General features: G+C 43.5%; 2 protein-coding genes across 2 annotated transcripts in view; one reads left to right on the top strand and one right to left on the bottom strand.

Annotated features, from left to right (window-relative positions):
• Positions 1 to 23: 23 nt before the first annotated feature.
• On the bottom strand, positions 24 to 1,442 carry LOC149305707 (chromatin accessibility complex protein 1-like). Its single transcript, XM_089477301.1, has 3 exons — positions 1,320 to 1,442; positions 720 to 846; positions 24 to 223 (listed from the first exon to the last, which is right to left on the bottom strand). Exons 1-3 carry the CDS (start codon positions 1,440 to 1,442, stop codon positions 24 to 26), a joined length of 450 nt encoding a protein of 149 aa, XP_089333427.1.
• Positions 1,443 to 3,105: 1,663 nt separating this feature from the next.
• Positions 3,106 to 20,330, top strand: part of LOC149305706 (trafficking protein particle complex subunit 9) — a 219,226-nt gene continuing 202,001 nt past the window's right edge. Inside the window, exons 1-8 of the mRNA XM_089477380.1 lie at positions 3,106 to 3,689; positions 4,628 to 4,773; positions 5,580 to 5,708; positions 6,577 to 6,603; positions 7,009 to 7,130; positions 10,412 to 10,537; positions 16,012 to 16,228; positions 16,791 to 16,934. Coding sequence (XP_089333506.1) covers positions 3,106 to 3,689; positions 4,628 to 4,773; positions 5,580 to 5,708; positions 6,577 to 6,603; positions 7,009 to 7,130; positions 10,412 to 10,537; positions 16,012 to 16,228; positions 16,791 to 16,934 — 1,495 coding nt within the window. The remainder of the gene's footprint in view (positions 3,690 to 4,627; positions 4,774 to 5,579; positions 5,709 to 6,576; positions 6,604 to 7,008; positions 7,131 to 10,411; positions 10,538 to 16,011; positions 16,229 to 16,790; positions 16,935 to 20,330) is intronic.

Below are 20,330 nucleotides of genomic sequence, written 5' to 3'. Positions count from 1 at the left end.
AAAGAACTATCCAAAAGGAATGGTCAATTGTTGTCATCACCATTTTCTTCTTCTTCTTCGTCATCTTCTTCCACCTCCTCCTCCTCCTCCTCATCATCATCCTCCTCGTCGTCTTCTTCTTCTTCGTCATCTTCTTCCTCCTCATCATCATCATCTACACCTTCCTCTTCTTTCTTTAACATCTCCAGGTATTCACTGGCTAGTATTTTCTTTGGCAGTATATCTGAAAGTAAATCACATTTAATATATTACATAGTGCTTGGAGGCAGCTCTGATAAGAATATATTATTAGCTTTTATTTATTAAGCGTCAGCAAATTGCAAAAAGGGGCAGTTAACAAAGATAACAAATAAACATGAATACGTACAGACCCGGCGCATCGCCATCTAGCTGCACGGTACAAAGTTCCTGGCAGGAACGGCAATTTAATCCCAGCAGAGGGCAACACAAAGCAGAGGGCAACACAAAGCAGAGGGCAACACAAAGCAGAGGGCAACACAAAGCAGAGGGCAACACAAAGCAGAGGGCAACACAAAGCAGAGGGCAACACAAAGCAGAGGGCAACACAAAGCAGAGGGCAACACAAAGCATAAGGGAAACGTGTCTGCCCCGCGCGGTGAAGTACAGATGGTAACTCTAATAGGAATTTTGTTGGTGGAGGCGACTCCGTCATGACTTGAGGCTTCTGTTATTATTTTAAGTGAATGACCACGGCTTACCAGACAGGAACTGGAACGTCTCCGACTCCTCGGCGGTCTCCGACAAGTCATCGTAGGACAGCGTGTTTGACTCTTTACCGGTCCCGTTCTTATAGGAATACGAAGCCAGGTACTTGACAAACAGCTCCTGCGAGACAACAACAAGAGAGAAAGTTATACAGCAAGTAAATAAAAGTAAATAAAAGCAGCCCGTTAACATGTTAATACTCTTCATGCCACCAGATCCCGCATATTAGAGGTTCAGTTAACAAACATAGCGTCTCTATGCGTTAGAGAATCAGAGTTAAGGGAAAAACATATGGTGGTGGATTTAGATCCGGTTAATTCATTACACCCGACACCATTGGAACAGTTCAGAAAAAGCTTAAAAGCAAGTTGGGAGGCTGTTCCACTACCTCGGTAAAAATTGAGATTACTTGCCTCCACTACCAACTATCCCTCCTGTCTATCATTGGTCCACCATCAGCTCCTCACCATACATTTTCCATAACAGCCCCTTCCAGCTCTGTCACATCCCCGACTCCCATAGCCACTGGTCCCAGATCCCCATTTCTTGCAAACACCGCCTCATAAACACGTCTCCGCTCTGCCCGCCCTCACCGTAGCCTTCGTGGTCAGAATCAGCGCGTCCTGGTTAATATTAGATACATCAGGAGAGCTCTTCATAATGACTCTAATACGCGAAAGCGGAAGAGACACTAGACGGCTCTCGGACGCTGCCATATTGCACTGCACCGGGAACAATAAAGCTACGCGTTTTGAAGAAGAAAAAAACTTACACAAATGCTTGCATGTGGGAGACTGGAACTACAACTCCCGTGACCCTCTGCTCTACAGAGTGCTCATTGGCTGCCTGGCCTATTCGTTAGCCACCGGTTATTGTGTTCGTATTGTTAATAAGGCAATGTGGTATAAGAGGTGATTTAGTGTGGCACTTTTTGGATGAGGTCATGCAGCGTCATACTGCTTTGGGCATCACATTGGTTAGTATTATTTAGGGAATGCAGCATGATGAACTCCTTGCAGCGTCTTGATCAATGTTCATCGTGAGATTGTGCAGCATGAAGAGGGCATAGCACTTACACTTTTTATCCATGAGTCATGCACTATAAAGTTTGCAGTGCACTTTCTTTTATCAATGACGTCATGCAGTATGAAGAAGGCATTGGAAGAGTTCATTTTGCTCTATTGCTCCCTGCCAGGCAGTTTTTACTACATTCATCAGAGGCAACAAAAGCCCTTAGCAACTGATGACGCGTCGCAGGATAGACAAATCTGATTTGCCCTTCATCAAAACAATAACTGGGACGCGGTCGCTTTTTTGCTGATCAGCCGGCAGGGAGACGCAGGGGAACAAACCATTAACCGGGAAACCATGGGGGACGGCATCCTTTGGACAACGCTTTTAGAAAAAACAGCGGCTGCAAACCACTGTTGTATTTATTAAAATGAACAAATTAAATTATCACGCTAAGAAACTCAGCTGCTGTGGGATGTAAAGCTGGTGGTTCAATTTCCCCTTCCTCCGTTTTGTTTTTGTTATGGGTGCGTTCCAACGGGGGCGGGCTTGAGACTCCTCCCCCTTGGAAGCAGGAAGTGGCAATCAGAGCTCAGGCAGGAGAACAGGGAGGCAGGTGGGTAAATGGCAGGGTGTTTTGTGTATTGTTCAATTAAACCTGCCCTACAGGGGGAGGGGGTAACACTATGCTCTGTCTTCCAGAGGCTGTACATTTACCCCATTATAGCTGTCAATGAATGACATCACTGCTTCTATTGCTGTTATCCTGCAGCCATGTGATGTCATTCTCATGTCATACCATTTGTGTGGGATAAAGAGGGTGGAAGTGGTTTGTGTTTTAAATAAAATGCCATGTTTTATGTACATGTATCTGTTATGTGGCGGTTTAGCAGCAACAGGCTTTAGTACAGACCTAATGTATCGGGTGGTCCCTTTGAATGTAGGGACTGTAAGAAGCGTGTGGGAATTGTTGGCACTATAGAAATAAAAGAGAAGAATAATAATGCACCTTGTCGCGCATGGTGTGTGGACGCCTTTTTTTTTTTATTAATGGACATGTAGCATTCTACTGAGCAACACACAAAGTACTAGATTTCTGTATGTATTATCACATAGAATGGACTCAAAGGGTGGTAGATAAGTGGAACAGCTACCCAGTAGAAGTGGTAGAAGCTAATACAGCGTGGGAATTTAAACATGTATGAGATAGGCACATGGCCCCTGAATCTTGAGTCTTTATAGCAGGAGAAATGGGTAGATTAGATGGGGGCCGAATGGTTAATGTATGCTTGATGGTTCGGTTCCTTGTTATTATTGGTTACATTTTTCTGTTTTTTCCCCCCAGCAGAAACTCCGCCCTGTTTGAGAATGAGTGCCCCCGACTACCTGCAGTGCTCCGAGGACCACCAGTCCCTCCTTGTAGTGGTCCAGCCTGTGGGGATAATTAAGAATGAAAACTTCTTCAAGATCTACAAGCGCATCTCCTCCGTCTCTCAAGTAAACGTCAGTAACTGTCAGCGGGTCCTCTACATCCGCTACCGGCACCACTACCCCGTCGAGAATAACGAATGGGGGGATTTTCAGACCCACCGGAAAGTCGTGGGTCTCATATGCGTCGCTGAATGCGCTTCCCCCCGAGACCTGCCGCTCGTCTTCCTGAAGTTTGATCAGAACAAGGAGGCTTATAGCTCCACGCTGTACGACTCCCGCTTGTTTGTCTTTGGGCTGCAAGAGGAATTTGCCGACCAGTCCCGCATAGATGTGGCCTCTTACCCCGACTACGAGGACTGCGAGGCGGTGGAGAAACGCGTGGAGGACTTTATCGAGTCCCTTTTCATCGTGCTGGAGTCCAAGCGTCTAGACCGGACCAGCGAGAAATCTGGAGAGAAGATTCCGCTTCTGTACGTTCCGTATGAGAAGAAAGACTTTGTGGGGCTGGATCCAGATAGCAGGTAAACTTATTTATTTATATTATTCATTATTATCATTGTTGTCATTATTATTAATACCGTATTTGCTTGATTAGAAGACAAGATATTTGTTTAGGAAAAAAAAGAGGTAAGAGAAGAAGCAGGGCTGCAGAAAAGGCGACTGGGACACTGAAGGCAGAGAATGGAGGAAGACAAGGACAAGGAGTGAATGAGAGTGTGCGAGTGAATGAGCGTGTGAGAGCAACTAAAGCAAAAACAGTGGTTTTGATCCCACACCCCAATAGAGTCATCTTATATTCAGTTAGATCCAAGGTTTGGGGGGGGTCGTTTTATAATCCAGCAAATACAGTGTTCATCGTTTGAGCAGAAACGTGAATTGGGAAAAAGTGTTTTTTTTTGTTTCTGACTCTTTAACTTGCTGTTCCACTTACAATATGATGTCACAATAAAATCAATAAATAGTACCTTCACTAAGCAAATGAGCATCAGCGGATATTCTTTTATCTGAAAATTAATAGAAAAACACCACACAAATATTTAAAAAATCCTTTTCAATTACTATGACAACCACTACTGTTGTGTCACGTGACAGCATTTTGAATGAATCACGTAAGGGTCTCTGGGAGGGACAGGAGCGTTCAGCAGCACTAGGAATCTGTGTCTGATGTCTGACTTGTGTGTAGCCAATAGGAGACAGACTTGTATTGGTTACATATAAGCTTAAAATGTATATATGTTGTAGATTCCATATAACGTAATTATTCATTTTCTTTCCCAGTCTTTCCTAATACCACGTTTTTCAGAGAAAGCGTGTATTAGCGTGTGTTCATGGGTGCCATACACAACGCTTTTGTAATATGTATGTATGTGTGCTGTTTATTAACATATATATTCTGTCAGGATAAGCAGCAGCGCGCTCAGGTTCCCCACCCGGGTAACAACTTTCTTTTTGTTCTCAGACACTACAAGAAGCGATGCCAAGGACGCATGCGCAAGCACGTAGGAGACCTCAGCCTGCAAGCCGGGATGCTGCAGGACGCGCTGGTGCATTATCACATGGCCGTGGAGCTGCTGCGGGCGCTCAATGACTTTGTCTGGCTGGGAGGTGAGCACACGCACCCTCGCATGGTCTGCGGATGCTGAGAATAGTTGTCTCCTCTCTGATTCTCTCTATGTTTAAACGGAGGGGATGTCTTCATTGTAGGGGTAGCCGACAGAGAAGCTCCCAGATGTTCTTAAAACATTGATGCTCTCTTGATGATCAGCAAACTATTGTCTAGCGGAGCATCATGGGAAATGTAGTCCCACCACCTCTGGGGAGCCACTTTTTTTTCCTCTGACTTTCTAACGGGACTGGCAATCACACGCGGGTATAAATAATCACCACCAGGAATTGCCTCAGTCTGACAGCGACATCGGGATTGAAATGCTAATTAATAACTTTGCTGTGACTGTTTACGTATATAAAGTCAGGGGCTTAGATGGAATGTAAGGAAGTTTTACTTTACTGAGGGAGTGGTTGATAAGTGGAACAGCCTCCCAGCAGAAGTGGTAGAGGGTAATACAGTGAGGGTGTTAAACATGCATGGGATAGACATACGGCTCCTGAATCTTAAGGATGATCTACCGGCAAATTCCGTGTTTCGAATACATGCACTCAGATGGGCATAAGCTAAAACAAAGGCGGATATTTTGAAGCACAGATGGTTATGTATACAGCGCAAATCTGGTGCAAAGTGATAAAAGCTGAATCAGCAAGTGGTCGCTTGGTTGCTACGGTGACTGCATCACTTTTAGCTCTTTGTAAAAGTATGTTGATAATTACATGGAGGATTATTCCGCCCCTGCTGAATGTAAAATCACTTGCGTTACTTCTTTCCTTGGCTTATATTCTTTTTTTTATCGTTGCAGCTGCGTTAGAGGGTCTCTGCTCTGCCTCTGTTATCCATCATTACCCTGGGGGTACAGGCGGCAAGATTGGGTCTCGAAGACCCCAGAACGCGCCCGTTTCTGCCGAGGCCAGCAAAAGGCACAGACCAGGTAAGAGAGAACAGTCGCTCGGTGGGTTTATTCCCCGTACTTTAGGGTCTGGCTGTTCTATTCTTCTATTGCCCGCGGCTGTGTTTGGTTGACTTGCCGCAGGTCTTCGGAGGCTCCAGGTTGTTGGCGAATCCCACGTATTGATTATTAGGTTATTTATTTATAAATGTCATATCTATGAAACACTTAACGGTCATAAAAGTGTGTAAGTGATCGGAGTGTTGATTTGTTGCTAAGGTGCTAAAGACCTCTTCAATAATGGATCAGATTCCCTTTTCATACATAACCCACTTTTAAATCACCTTTTATCATATTGTATCAGCCGTTTGTATGATTCTCGCTCTGTTATCTGATCCCTGATCTACAAACACCCCGACTCCTTATCATACTGCCTGCGGGGAACGATAGAATAAATGACCCAGCCGGACAGTCTGTCTAATGAAAGTCTGTGGAGGAACGGACTTCATTAGCATCGCCATAAAGCATCAGCTCAGTGTGGTGTTTGAGCCGGGAAACTCATCCAAAATATCACATGACTGACAGCAACGGCGGCTCCAGGACTGCAGATAAAGGGAGTTTATTGGAACAAATTACATAAAACAAGGCTTTTGTCAGCGGCTGACATTACTGTATACAGTGCTGGGGGTTATATTACTGTATACAGTGCTGGGGGTGGTTATATTACTGTATACAGCTCTGGGGGGGTTTATTACCGTATATAGTGCTGGGGGTTATTACTGTATACAGGGCTAGGGGTTATGTGCAAGACATGGGACCTGCTCTGATCACCATAATGATATTTTGGGGAAGGTTTCCTCTGTATATGGAGCTTGCATTTTATTCATGTTGTTTCTGTTTTTCCCAACAGGTGCCCAGGAGGTTCTCATTGATCCAGGTCAGTAAATTGAATAAATCGGTGCTGAACTATGACACTCCGCTGTATGTTAGTGATATGTATCCCTCACAGAGCTCCCTGAGCTCTTATCACTCCTGTGCTCCAACGGCCCTTTATCACTCCCATCACTCCTGTGTTCCAATGGCCCTTTATCACTCCCATCACTCCTGTGTTCCAATGGCCCTTTATCACTCCCATCACTCCTGTGTTCCAATGGCACGTTGTGTTTGCTGATCCAAGTTTAAGTTTAAAAGGTTGATTGATGGTTAGAAACCCTTTTGTAATTCTGTTACAGCCAGAAATGTCCTTGTTTTCCATGAAAGCAGCTGAGTGACCCCAAACCTTTGAACGGTTGGGTATATTTCTTTCAGTCCCAAAATAAATTAGTTATTTTCCCCCCACTAGGCGCTCTGTCTACTAACGGCATAAATATGGATGCCAGCACCGAAATTGGCCGCGCCAAGAACTGCTTGAGCCCCGATGACATCATAGAAAAATACAAAGAAGCCATCTCCTACTATGGGAAGGTATGGATCAAATGAATTACACCGAATCAGAACACGGATGTGTTATTTCGCTAAATAAACCCGTGTAATGGTGTTTACAGATTACAATAAGTGATACATTAGCAGCTTACCTTATGGGAGCAGCCATTATAACTTCCCGTTCTCTGGATCTGCGTGATTCCTCCCCATTATTACAAGTTATCTCTCCCATCTACCGTTAAGCGGAGAAGGGGTGAGAAATAGATTCGATTGTCTTGCAGATCTCTAGAATAGGAAGTTAAAGCGACCGTCGCTGCTAATGCATGGAGATTAATTTAGTGGAAATTACCATAAGAGCGTAAGATTTGGAGAAAGGGACAGCTCCGCTTTAAATGCCAATGCATGACATCATGCGCCAGTGCATGACATCATTACCAAGCATTGCATTGCATTCATTTATATAGTGCCGGCAGATTCCGTAGCGCTGTTACAATAGTTGGCAGACAATTTAAAATAGCAAAAAAATAAACGCACGTTATAACATACAGGTACAGCAGGATAAGAGGGCTCTGCTGAGCTTACGATCTATTACAAGCATTAAATAATTAACTGGATCCCTCTCTGTTACTATGTTTCTTTCCCTGTATGTTGTTCTGGGGGGGGCTCCCGAACCCCGCTTGCCCTGCCGAGCTCTACCTTCACCCCGAAAAGCGGGATGGAGTGGCAAAATCGGGACTGTCCGTCGCAAAGCGGGGCAGTTGGGAGGCATGCAGCAGAATTATCTCCAGCAGACCCTCGTCTGCGCAGTTATTGACCGTCGCTGCATAGACGAGTCATTAAAGATCCATTTTTGCTTCGGCCGGCTCGGGAGACGTGAGATTGAACATTAAACGGCTGTCATGCATCTCAGCGAAGAGGCGTTGGGTTATTAATTGATTTTTGGCTCGCGGTTTTTACTCGGGGAGAAACATCATAAATTCTGAGACGCATCGGCTTAGCAGCTTCCTTGTTTATTCGCACGGGAATAAAATATCTAGCTGTCAAAATGCTTTTTTTTATATCGTTGTGCACTTGCAGTTATGTTGTTGCAATCACGAGTTAGTATTATACAAATCGTTAGCTGAAAGAAATACCAATTTTCGGTTATGTTCAGAGTTATTTATGTCTGGCAACAGATTAAAAATACGTTTTTAAAAATATTGCCCCGTAATATAATGTTTTCAGGCAGCTGCATATCAGCCGTTTGTATGATTCTCGCTCTGTTATCTGACCCCCAATCTACTTAACCCCCCGACTCCTTATCATACTGCCTGTAGGGAACAATAGAATGGCTCAGTCCTAATCACAGAGCAGGACCCCCTGACTAATGAAAGTCTACGGAGGAACGGACTTCATTAGTGTGACGGAAGCCTTCATCACTGGGGCCACTGGAGAGGCCTGACTGCCGGCCTCCTCCCTATTGACGATGGGCCCTGGGTCTGTAAAGGCTTCTGTGGCTACCCCCAGCAGTATCCTCTCATCACTGGCTGAGGGGATTATCTCCAGCAGACAGCCAGGATCTGCCACCAGGGAGAGGCCGCCATTCTGTCAGTTTAATGTTATATAAATCAGTCTCCCCCCTATTGTATTGTTAATCTCGTTACTGCCCCTGTTGTCTCTGGGAGGCAGATTAAGCGGGCGGTTTGTGTCCCAATAGCTTGTTTTATAATAATGTGTGTTTTGCTGGATATATATATATATATGTGTGTGTGTGTGATATATATATATATATATATATATATATATATATATATGTATGTGTGGTTTGCTGGATATATATATATGTGTGTGTGTGTGTGTGTGTGTGTGTGTGTGTGTGTATGTATATATATATGTGTGTGTGTGTGTGTGTGTGTATGTATATATATATGTGTGTGTGTGTGTATGTATATATATATGTGTGTGTGTGTGTATGTATATATATATGTGTGTGTGTGTGTATGTATATATATATGTGTGTATGTATGTGTATATATATATATATATAATGTGTGTGTGTGATATATATATATATAATGTGTGTGTGAGATATATATATATAATGTGTGTTTTGCTGGATATATATATATATATGTGTGTGTGTGTATGTATGTATGTATGTATATATATATATATATATATATATATATATATATATATATAATGTGTGTTTTGCTGGATATATCCAGCCCTGTGTGTGAGAAATAAATGAGTCTTCGTTTGGTTTTACCCGGCACGGAGTCTCGGCGAGTGACTGGGGAGCCGGGGAAAGCGTGGAGTCCCAGGCTAAGGGAGCACAGCGGAGGTAGTCGGTCGGATTTGCCAGATCCGTGACAGTTAGCATCGCCATAAATGCATCAGCCCAGTGTGGTGCTTGAGACGGGAAAGTCACCCCTATAAAAAACTATGAACAGAGAGCTGGTCCGACCCGCAGACTCTGTAAATAGCAACCCTTTAACTGGACATCGTGAGCGGTGGATTGGATTGCGACTCCCTTGTGGTGGGAATGAAATGGTTCTTATAATAATCCTTGTGGAAACTATCAGTATTAAAGCAGGATTTCCGGCTCCTGATCACAGCAGGGGCGCTCACGCTAACACACATCCAGACAGTCACACTAACGGATACACCCAGAGACTCACACCAACACAACTAGACACATACCCACACACACACTATCGCTAACATACCAAGAGACACAACGTTAACGTACCCGGACACTCATCCTTACATACCCAAAGACACACACTAAAACACACGCACACTAACAGAACCAAAGACACATGTTCACACACCTACCTACCTAGACACACAAACACTAACATACCCAGATAGACACATGTTAACACTCTAAAATACTCGAACACACACACGTGTACACACTAACATAGCCAGACACACACACGTTTACACACTAACATACCCGGACACACACACACGTTTACACACTAACATACCCGGACGGACACACACACACACACACACCTTTACACACTAACATACCCAGACAGACACACGTTTACACACTAACATACCCAGACACACACACTAACATACACACACGTTTACACACTAACATACCCGGATACACACACACACACGTTTACACACTAACATACCCAGACAGACACACGTTTACACACTAACATACCCAGACACACACACTAACATACACACACGTTTACACACTATAATATGGGTATCCAGCTTTCTGCGGTCCTTAACCGTCCGCTTTTTACCTTTTTAGAATCCATTCGTTTATCTCTGTAAAGTTTATTTCACACGGATGTTCTTCCCATCTCCAGTCCAAGGCTGCCGGCGTCGTGGAGCTGGAGGCCTGCGTGAAAGCCGTCCGAGTGCTCGCCATACAGAAAAGGAGCATGGAGGCGTCGGAGTTCCTGCAGAACGTGGTGTACATCAACCTGCGCCAGGTCAGTGCGGGACAATGTCTATAACATAACATTAACTCCTACGCTAGTTTCTTTTTTTTTATCTTTTAAAGTTTGGGCTTTTCTGCGGAATACGTAGCAAGGCTTTATCTTACTGCACAGAGATGAGCAGCGACAGGCGTATGGTGGTAGAGAAAGGGCAGTTAATTTGCCGATGACTGTCACTTTATGGCGTGAAGGGGTTAACTTTGCCTCTTGTTCTATGCCGGCCCAATAAAAGGTATCCTCTTCTAAAAACTCTTATTTTATCTTGGGCTAACGTGGCTCTATTCAAATGATTTAAAAAAGATATTATGTGCTCGGCCAATCAGGGAGAGGGCAGCTCGGGTTTATTCTAGGTTGCAACCCTTTTAATAATTCATGTCGGGAGTTAAATGTCACCAATATACAGAAAACAATCAGATTCTTTTTATTAAGTGTTGTTAAAAGGGCCGGTAAAGGGTTTGTGAACTGTTGGTGTAAAGGTCATGTGTCCCAATACTTTTGTCCATATAGTGTAGGGCTGAAACAACGAATCGATAAAATCGATAATAATCGATAACGGAAATCGTTGTCGACGATTTCCGTTATCGATTAATCGAGTGATCGATTCGTTGTTGGAGCACTCGGCTCCTTTTACCTACCTCCGCGAGCGTTCCCCGCTTCCGCTACACGCTCTGCACTCTCCGCCTTCTTTTAGTTGCGTGTGGCTCCATTCGCACAGAGCGATTCGCGGGGGTGGGGGTGGGGTTTAAGGGGATGCAGGGCAGAGTGGGGGTGGGGATGCAGGGCAGGGTGTGAGTGTGGGGGCAGGGCAGGAGACTGGGTGCAGGGCAGAGTGGGGGTGGGGGTGCAGGGCAGAGTTGGAGTGTGGGTGCAGGGTGTGAGTGTGGGGGCAGGGCAGAATGTGGGGGCAGGGCTGGGTGCAGGGCAGAGTTGGAGACTGGGTGCAGGGGCACAGTGCAAAGTGCCAGGGCTGGGTGCAAAGTGCCAGGGCTGGGTGCAAAGTGCTGGGTGCAAAGTGCCAGGGCTGGGGCAAAGTGCTGAGTGCTGGGTGCAAAGTGCCAGGGCTGGGTGCAAAGTGCTGGGTGCAAAGTGCTGGGTGCAAAGTGCCAGGGCTGGGGCAAAGTGCTGGGTGCAAAGTGCCAGGGCTGGGTGCAAAGTGCCGGGTGCAAAGTGCCAGGGGTGGGGCAAAGTGCTGGGTGCAAAGTGCCAGGGCTGGGTGCAAAGTGCTGGGTGCAAAGTGCCAGGGCTGGGGCAAAGTGCTGAGTGCCGGGTGCTGAGTGCCGGGTGCTGAGTGCCGGGTGCTGAGTGCCGGGTGCTGAGTGCCGGGTGCTGAGTGCCGGGTGCAAAGTGCTGGGTGCAAAGTGCCAGGGCTGGGGCAAAGTTTCTTGAACAGTAATAGTCCACCTCTTTTCAGAATGTTTGGGGTTATTTTGTTTCATAAATATTGTGTTTGGGTTTTTGTACTTTGAAAATATTGTTTTTTTATTACATCATAACAAAATAAGAATGTTAATGTAAATTTTAAGTTGTTTTTTAACATCCAGTTCATTAAATTATTTTAAATAAACAAAAAATTTGCATATTGTTTTTTTTTATCCGATTAATCGAAAAAATAATCGGCCAACTAATCGATTATTAAAATAATCGTTAGTTGCAGCCCTAATATAGTGTATATGCATAGCTATATATATATATATATATATATATATATATATATATATATAGTATATACACAACATATGTCCTGGCATTACAGACACTCCTAATGTATATGAAAGATCTCGGCACATGCATAGAAAGCACAATTTTTTGTATTCATTTTTAAATACAATACCCAGGTTTTTTGTTTTTTTTTAAATGATTTTCATAACTCTTGTTTCAAGACACGCAATGATCACTGTGTTCCCGCTGAGATCACCGAGGCACAGGCTACGCGGCTCAGAGTTTACAGTCTGCGTTTTTTTGTCTTCTGCACAAAATCACAATGACAACCCCCAATGAAATATAAAGTGGGGGGGCTCTGCGATCCAGACTGTTACTTTAAATCCTGCAGGAGACTTTAGAAAATGCAGATTATTCAGCAAATCAAGAATATCTCCCCTGGTGAAATGTGACATAATAAGCCAACATGTCAGAGAGGCGCAAAGCCGCGGGTAAAATGAAGATAAAGCCTCGCCGAGCACATAATGTCCTATTTCAGTAATTCTATAGGGTTTTTGGTCATTCTTTAAATATTATTTTTTACATAGGGGGCACCGGAAAACAAACATTTCTTTCTTCTTGTTAATCGGTTATGGAAAATGAGTGTGGGTACTTAGGGACACAGCAGCTTTACTTAAACCTTAGTTTATGGATGGGTTTTAAAGTGGAAAGTTTCTCTGCCATTGTAATTACGGCGATGATCTGGGTTAAAGGAAATGTATAGATCGAGGGTTACAAGGAAATGTATAGATCGAGGGTTACAAGAACTTTACAGCAGCTCGCTCTCCGTGTTGTGACCCCTTATGCAAATTCATTATGTCCTTTAATCGTTAATTTGCCTAAAGACCTGTCTTTAAAGGGGCCATGGCCAAAAATATAGAAGCCTTTTTAGTCCTCTGTAAACACCGTTAAGGTGCCCGGTTCCCTTTAAAACTTATATTCTGTGGCAAACCTGGAAGTTTTTAGTTTAATTCCCAAAGCTATTTTAACATTAACCCATTAACCCCTTAATGACAAAGCCCATACATGTACGGGCTCAAAATGCATTGTTTTCAATGGGTTTAGGGACCGCCCGTTGTCTTTAAGGGGTTAATAAAGTGCTTCTGGCTCGGACAATGGGCGGTCCCTAAACCCATTGAAAACAATGCATTTTGAGCTCGTACATGTACGGGCTTGGTCATTAAGGGGTTAAACGCAGGTCGGCAAAGCCCTGGATCAGACTGAATGTTTATTCTTTATTACAAGCGTTACATCGTAATCAACATCATATAAAAAAACAAACACTTTTTTTTTAATAAAAAAGGAAACAATTTCAACCTGAGAGTACAAATCCATACAAGTCATTAAAATCTGTTACATTGATCTTTACATTAACTAATTGAATGACGCCATCACTTGTATTTGTTGCTATGCAAAAGGACCATCTTCAAGTTGTTACTCTTTCTACCTGAATATTTGAAGCCACCAAAACAAGAAGATCTGTATATATTTTCTGCTGTATGTTTCATATATTTTAGGTCGGATTTAATACATTTTGTTGCCATTTTTTTCTTTCTAAAGTTATTGGCGGTTTCTTGTAGCTGTTATAATCTCTTTGGGTCACTAGGTGGCAGTAGAGTAGCACCGTAGTGGCAGCAGCTGTCTGTTTTGTGTAATAAATAGCCCCAAATGCCCTTTTAATATGAATTCTGGGTCTCTTTTTTTTGAGTTTGCTGTAAAAGTTTGGTAGAAGTAGGCTGTTAGGAATTGCTCTTTAGAAATATGTTACCCGCCTGTCTCCCGCGTCGAATGTAAACTCCTGCATGGATATTTCCATTATCTGCTATGCTTTCTACCCAAATATTTGTTTGCTGAGCACTCTTTCTGCTCGTGTTAGTGAAAGATCTCATGGTATCATATAAATACATCGGATATACTTTAATGCACATGGAAGCTTAAAGGTCCCCTTAAATTTCCATATGGTCCACGATGCGGAATCCCCCCGCTCCCATATGCATATGCCTATTTCCCCGTCCCAGCTATTAGCAGTGTTTGGCTGACATACTCACTGGCAGTCCGCTTTCGCGGTTGCTCGTGGCCGCTCCGGGTGGTTGTAGCGGACATGCATGTAAAGAGCGTACTTTCTTGCTACTGATTGGCTGCTTCAAGCTGCAGGGATCTAAGAATGGGAAGTTCTTCTGCAGCCCTCAAGCTGCAGCTTCTCCTTAGGGTTATACTTTCTTCTTTTTTGCATCTTGAAAGAAGGCCTCGTTCATAATTTTTGCTGGGAACACGTTGTTGTCATGTGACACAAAAAAAAATTGCAACTGAAAACACTTCTGCGGTTTATTAGCCCTTAAGATGCAGGATGTTCTGCACTCCCTTCTATTACGCTTATATATATATATATATATATATAGCGCCTGCAGATTCTGTAGCTCTGTTAGAATCGGTGGCCCTGGGTGAACTATGGAGGCTTTGATCTTGCTTTGGGGCAAAGAGGCTGTGCTGGGAATGGCGTCAGTGGCTGGTATTGTAAGAAGGAAAGAGTGATTTGCTCTTACGTGTTTTTTTGCGAGATGCCTTAGGACCTTCTCCCACCCTCCGATTGGTTAACCCTTTCATAAGCTTCAATTTCACTGAAAGAAAACCGATCCCCCCCGGCTGATGTACGGATCAGCGAAGTGCGCGCTGTACAGGAGATTTATTGTACCGCGGTGCTCCAAGAGATCGCTACGGAGGATTCTCTGCGAGCGATGCCTGGAGCCGCAATCTTAAAATCATTAATGCCAGCGCAGGTTTTCTGTAATGGGCATCGACCAATTTATCATTTAGTGAAGAATCACAAAATTTCCCCCCCCTTTTTTGGTGCTGTAACTACGTTTTTCCCAGTATTGCATTTTTCTGTAGATTTGTTGGTGCCCTGTTTTTTTTTTTTTATTTTGTTAATCCAAATTTGCATAAAATATTCCCAGTCTTTGGTATTTTTTGATATTTCGATGAATGCCGTTTTTCTGCCCCCCCCCCCCCTTATAACCGTCCATAATCCCTTTTGTATAAAGCTTGGTGGAGTTCCGTGACCTGGCCGTCGTTAGTGTTCCATCTTCTTCATACTTTCACAACTAAAAAATCATCCACCGGTAACTTTTTTCCTGATACAGCATCACTTTTGTAACATACCTCCCAAGTCTCCCAGATTTTGAAAGGAGGGTCCTGTTTTTTAGGTTACTTTCCCAGATTGCTGCTCGTCTGATCTCCCCCTGACTGACCCAGGGATCTGTTGCAGCCAGTGCCATGTTAATAAAAAAATTAATAAATTTATTTTTTTCTGATTTATTAAATAGTTTTTATTATATAATTTTTTTATATTTATTTTTGTATGTTATTATTTTTTGTCATTTATTATATTGTTTTTGTTATTTTGTATTATTATTTTGTATCGTTATTTTTAGTGATTTATTATAATTTATTATATTGTTTTTAATTCTATTTATTATTTTAGTTTTTTGGTATATATTATTTTTTTGGTATTAACTGGCCGTTTGAGCAGCAGTGCTGCAGGAAGGAAAAGTAACTTAACGAGGAGGAATAATTATTCAGATTATCTAGAAACTGGAAGGATGTGACAATCAGAGCCAGATTCCCCAAACGGCACAGTGGGCAGAGCGCGAGCCCCATGCCGCCGGCCGTAACATTTACTTCCTTTTTTAACGCTGTTCTCTTATTTTATTAGCAGGTTTAATGCGTTAAACTGTTTTTTTTTTTGTCTTGTTTCTGATTCTCGGCTCTAGCTGTCGGAGGAGGAGAAGATCCAGCGGTACAGCGTCCTCTCCGAGCTCTATGAGCTCATTGGCTTCCATCGCAAGTCAGCGTTCTTCAAGCGCGTGGCGGCGATGCAGTGCGTGGCCCCCAGTATCCCGGAGCCGGGGTGGAAAGCGTGTTACAAACTGTTACTGGAAACGCTGCCGGGGTACAGCCTGTCTCTCGATCCCAAGGACTTCAGCAAAGGTAATGTGTCAGGCGGAATGTAGCTGGGGTCCGGCAAAGGGGCAGATACATTCACAAAGGCCCCCCCCCTTTATTAATTATTCATTATTGGTAACGGTGAGCTTTTATACGTTCCTGAGAAAAACTAGCCCTAGAAGCTTACAATCTAATGGCATTCAGCTGGCCAGTAAAGGCATTGGTGTATTTCAGCTCAACGCTGCCCTAAGTCTGACACAAGCGCTTACCTCCTGCTGACCCCATCCTCTATGCTGAGCATCATGGTATGACATCATACGGCCACACTCCACCTGTGCGCGATGCAGGGAAGAATTCCATAGGGTACACAACACAATACCTGATCTCCCCAATTGGTGCAGTGAGGGTATTAAACATGCACGGGATAGACATACGGCTCCTGAATCTAAGACGAGACCAACGACTGATTAAGGTTTGAGTCTTTACAGCAGGAGAAACGGCAGACTAGACGGGGGCCGAATGGGGCCGATCTGCCCTTAAATATTGTATTTTAATGCTAAACGACACGTAGCATATTTAATATTTTTTATCTTATTCTTTTTTTAAGGGGCTCACAAGGGGTGGGCTGCCGTCCAGATGCGTTTGCTTCATGAGCTGGTGTACGCGTCCCGGAGGATGGGGAACCCGGCGCTGTGCGTCCGCCACCTGTCCTTCCTTCTGCAGGTCATGCTGGACTTCCTGTCTGATCAAGGTAAGCGAAAAAAGGACACTTCTCATTATATGGTCGGAAGATTCTATTTTATTTTCTTAGAAAATAATTCTGGTAACCGGAGGATTTATCCCGCGTTGGCTTTTAATGACCTCTAAATGATGCAGACTCTGCACGTTTTGTTTTCTCACACAAACTGAAAGGCGATTTGGGTTTAACCTCCTCCTTACCACAAATTTACTAATTAAATTTAAATTTAAATAAAATGCCGTTCTAAAAAAAAAATAAAAAGAAAATGAAGAAAATAAATAATTGTATTCTTTCCTCAATAAAACTAAAAATGAGAAATCACTCCTATCACTCACAGTGCTGCATAGTGTAATAATGAACAAATAATGAACAAAGTAGCATTTTAACATAATTTAATTAAAAGTTTTACTGGGAGATATTTTCTATCCTATTTTCGCTTTATTCTTTTGATTATATTGGAGATTTAGTTCTTTATTTGCTTTATTTAGTTCCAAATGTGTTAAATTCTGCAGAGTAGGCGGAACAAAACCTTTAATTTTAGATCTGATTTTTTTTTTTATGATATAGTATTATAGCAGGGGGCCCTTCGGGGGGGGGGTTCCCGAAGGGGTGGGGTTAGCCATGCATAGAGGTTGGGTTAGCAGCAGGCATACTTTAATGGAAGTGAAGAAGCTGAAAGTGGGCGTGGATAAGCTGGCAAGTGGGTGTGGCCAAACACCTCTCTCCTTGCCTGGAGAAAGAAGAAACTGACCCAGAGACCCTGATGCAGGACTCTGCCTGGAGACTCCGAGTCAATCCTGGAGAGCTGTTAGGTACGATTGTTATTTTTTTTAATCTTAGAGGCATATCGCGTTACTGTGCAGTTTATGAAAGCGATAGAGAGAGAGGGAGAGAGTGAGAAAGAAAGAAGAAAGGAATAGAAGAAAGAAAGGAAAGAAATAAGGAATGAATGAATGTGGCCAAGTCCGGGCAGGAAATTATATCGTCTGCATTATTATTAGCCGTTTTTATCGGGAGACACATACATTTATTATATATTCACTCATTTCATTGAATTAATACAACTTTTTAATGTTATTATTGAAGTAATTGTTTATTTAAAACCATGAAGATTTCACCCAAATCGCTCCTGCGTTCAGATGAATTGGATCTCTTTATAGGTTGTTGGGTATATCTGTATTAACCGTTTGGGTTGGGTAGCCATCCCTGGCACTTGGAGATTTCGTTGTTCTGTTGATGATGTTTGCAATGTTCCGCTTTGATGCATATGATAGTCGTATGTGTGTCTCAATTTTGCCGAATCCTCCGATCCTGAAGAACGCCCCCGTGCATTTGAAAAAAAACCAGACAGAAACAGTTAAAGGGACAACACAAACATCCTGTCTCACCTACAGATATACTTTTACTTTCCAGAGAAGGTGGTACAGCCTCCCATCAGAAGTGGTAGAGCTTAATGAATCATGCCTGGGAAACTCATGTTACTGGGAAACACTCCTTTCTCCCCAGTCCGCGGTTTCGGGAGTGACGGGAGAATCCAGCGATTGGCCGGCTCTGGGTTATCAGGGATGGGAATTTATTTTGGGCTCCCGTTAGAGAGAATGTTTGCTCCGGTTTTGTTTTGTGGGCCGATTAAGATACTGGGAGTGAATGGTGCATGAAATTAAACCGCTCAAGCGGCACACATCTCCCCAATGCCTGCTATGGCTGTGTCGGGCTTAATTAAATCCCTCGCACTCAATTAAAGAGAGAAACATGGCACTGGCTGTCAGATCGGCCCCATCCGGCCCCCGTCTAGTCGCCCGTTTCTCAAACCTTAATCAGTCGTTGGTCTCGTCTTAGATTCAGGAGCCGTATGCCTACCCCATGCATGTTTAATACCCTCACTGTATTACCCTCTACCGCTTCTGCCGGGAGGCTGCTCCACTTACCTACCACCCCTAACTTCTTTACATTGAACTTTCAGAAGTCACAAGAGTCCTCCCTAATCCCCCCCGCTGCCACTTTATTGGACGTTATAAAAGTTTGTGTGTGTGTGTCTGTGTGTGTGTGTGTATGTATATATATATATATATAGTCTCCCCTGTTGTGAAGCTGCTTGTTGTTGCTGATTGGTTCAGGCAGGCTGGGAGAGGAGAAAGGCAGGGAGTTGATCAGATAATGCTTTCCCTGCCACATTTAGCCACAGATTTTAGTCCTTTGCTTTTAACCCCTAAAGGACAACTGGTTGACCTTTAACCTATTAATGACAATGCCTTGTACATGTATGGGCTTTGTCGTGAAGGGGTTAAACGAAATATCTTAAATAATACACAAGTTTATAGGTAAGAAGACTAAACATAAACGCTAAATAATTCATAGCACGGGGCTCTTCCTCTTTTACACGCATTTCTCTAACCTGTTAACCCTTTGTGCTGCTCACATTCTCGTGGAGCACTTGAAAGCGACCGGTTGCCGTTTGCTAATCAGCGGTTAATTTGTGTAGCGAGCGCCCGCAGTAGCGGCTGCGCAGGACGCGATGGGATTTAAGTCTTAATGTTTGCAACCCAGATATCCACTAATACTCATGAGCTCTTCGCTGGGAGAGCTTCTAATTGTTCGAATAGGGAGCGTAATTACATGAAAATTAACCCGCGACATTAACTCTCCGAGGAAGGGTAAGCGCTGCTTAGCTGACGTTTTCTTAATTAAATTGTTTGGAATTTTGCCAATCTGCTATCAGTTTTATTCATTGTATATTTTCTGATCCGTGGCCCCATTCCTTCTGATTTACTGACACTCACTCAAAATTCTGGCCTCTTGGAGTACCTCCGCAAAAAGGCGGCGCCACGCGTAGACAACCTCTCCCCCGCGCGGAGAAGCGGCCCCAGATGAGATGCTGATAGAATATTGTAAAGCTGTACCGAGAAGAAAGCTAGCAATACGGATGGCTTGAGCTCTATTTACAGAGAGACATCACAAAAAGTAAAGGGACTGCGCAGCTACCATATGCGTTACAATGCCTTTCCGCCAGTGAGGTGGGGTGGTAACGAGAAGGTTGACTATTGGATTTCATTTTTTGGCACCACATATTGGGTTAGTGGTTGGCCTTTGCTATCCTTGTGTGGTTGGCACTGAAAGGGTTAAGATACATGAATCGATAAATCTTCACATTATAAGAAACCCCCTCAAACTTTGCGATCTTAATGGGGAAAAAAGGCCAGAATATAATACGACCCTTATAAAAACAACCGCTGTTTTTGTTTTTGACGCTCTCTCACACTCTCTCACACTCATTTCCTCTCTCTCTCACACTCATTTCCTCTCTCTCACACTCATTTCCTCTCTCTCTCACACTCATTTCCTCTCTCTCTCACACTCATTTCCTCTCTCTCTCACACTCATTTCCTCTCTCTCTCACACTCATTTCCT

This window comes from Sceloporus occidentalis, unplaced genomic scaffold (genome assembly GCF_023333645.1).
Source record: "Sceloporus occidentalis isolate IW3139 unplaced genomic scaffold, rSceOcc1.0.p SCAF_11, whole genome shotgun sequence".
NCBI lineage: Eukaryota > Metazoa > Chordata > Lepidosauria > Squamata > Phrynosomatidae > Sceloporus > Sceloporus occidentalis.
Note: the sequence above shows the minus strand (reverse complement) of the source record. Positions and strands in the feature narration are given on the sequence as shown.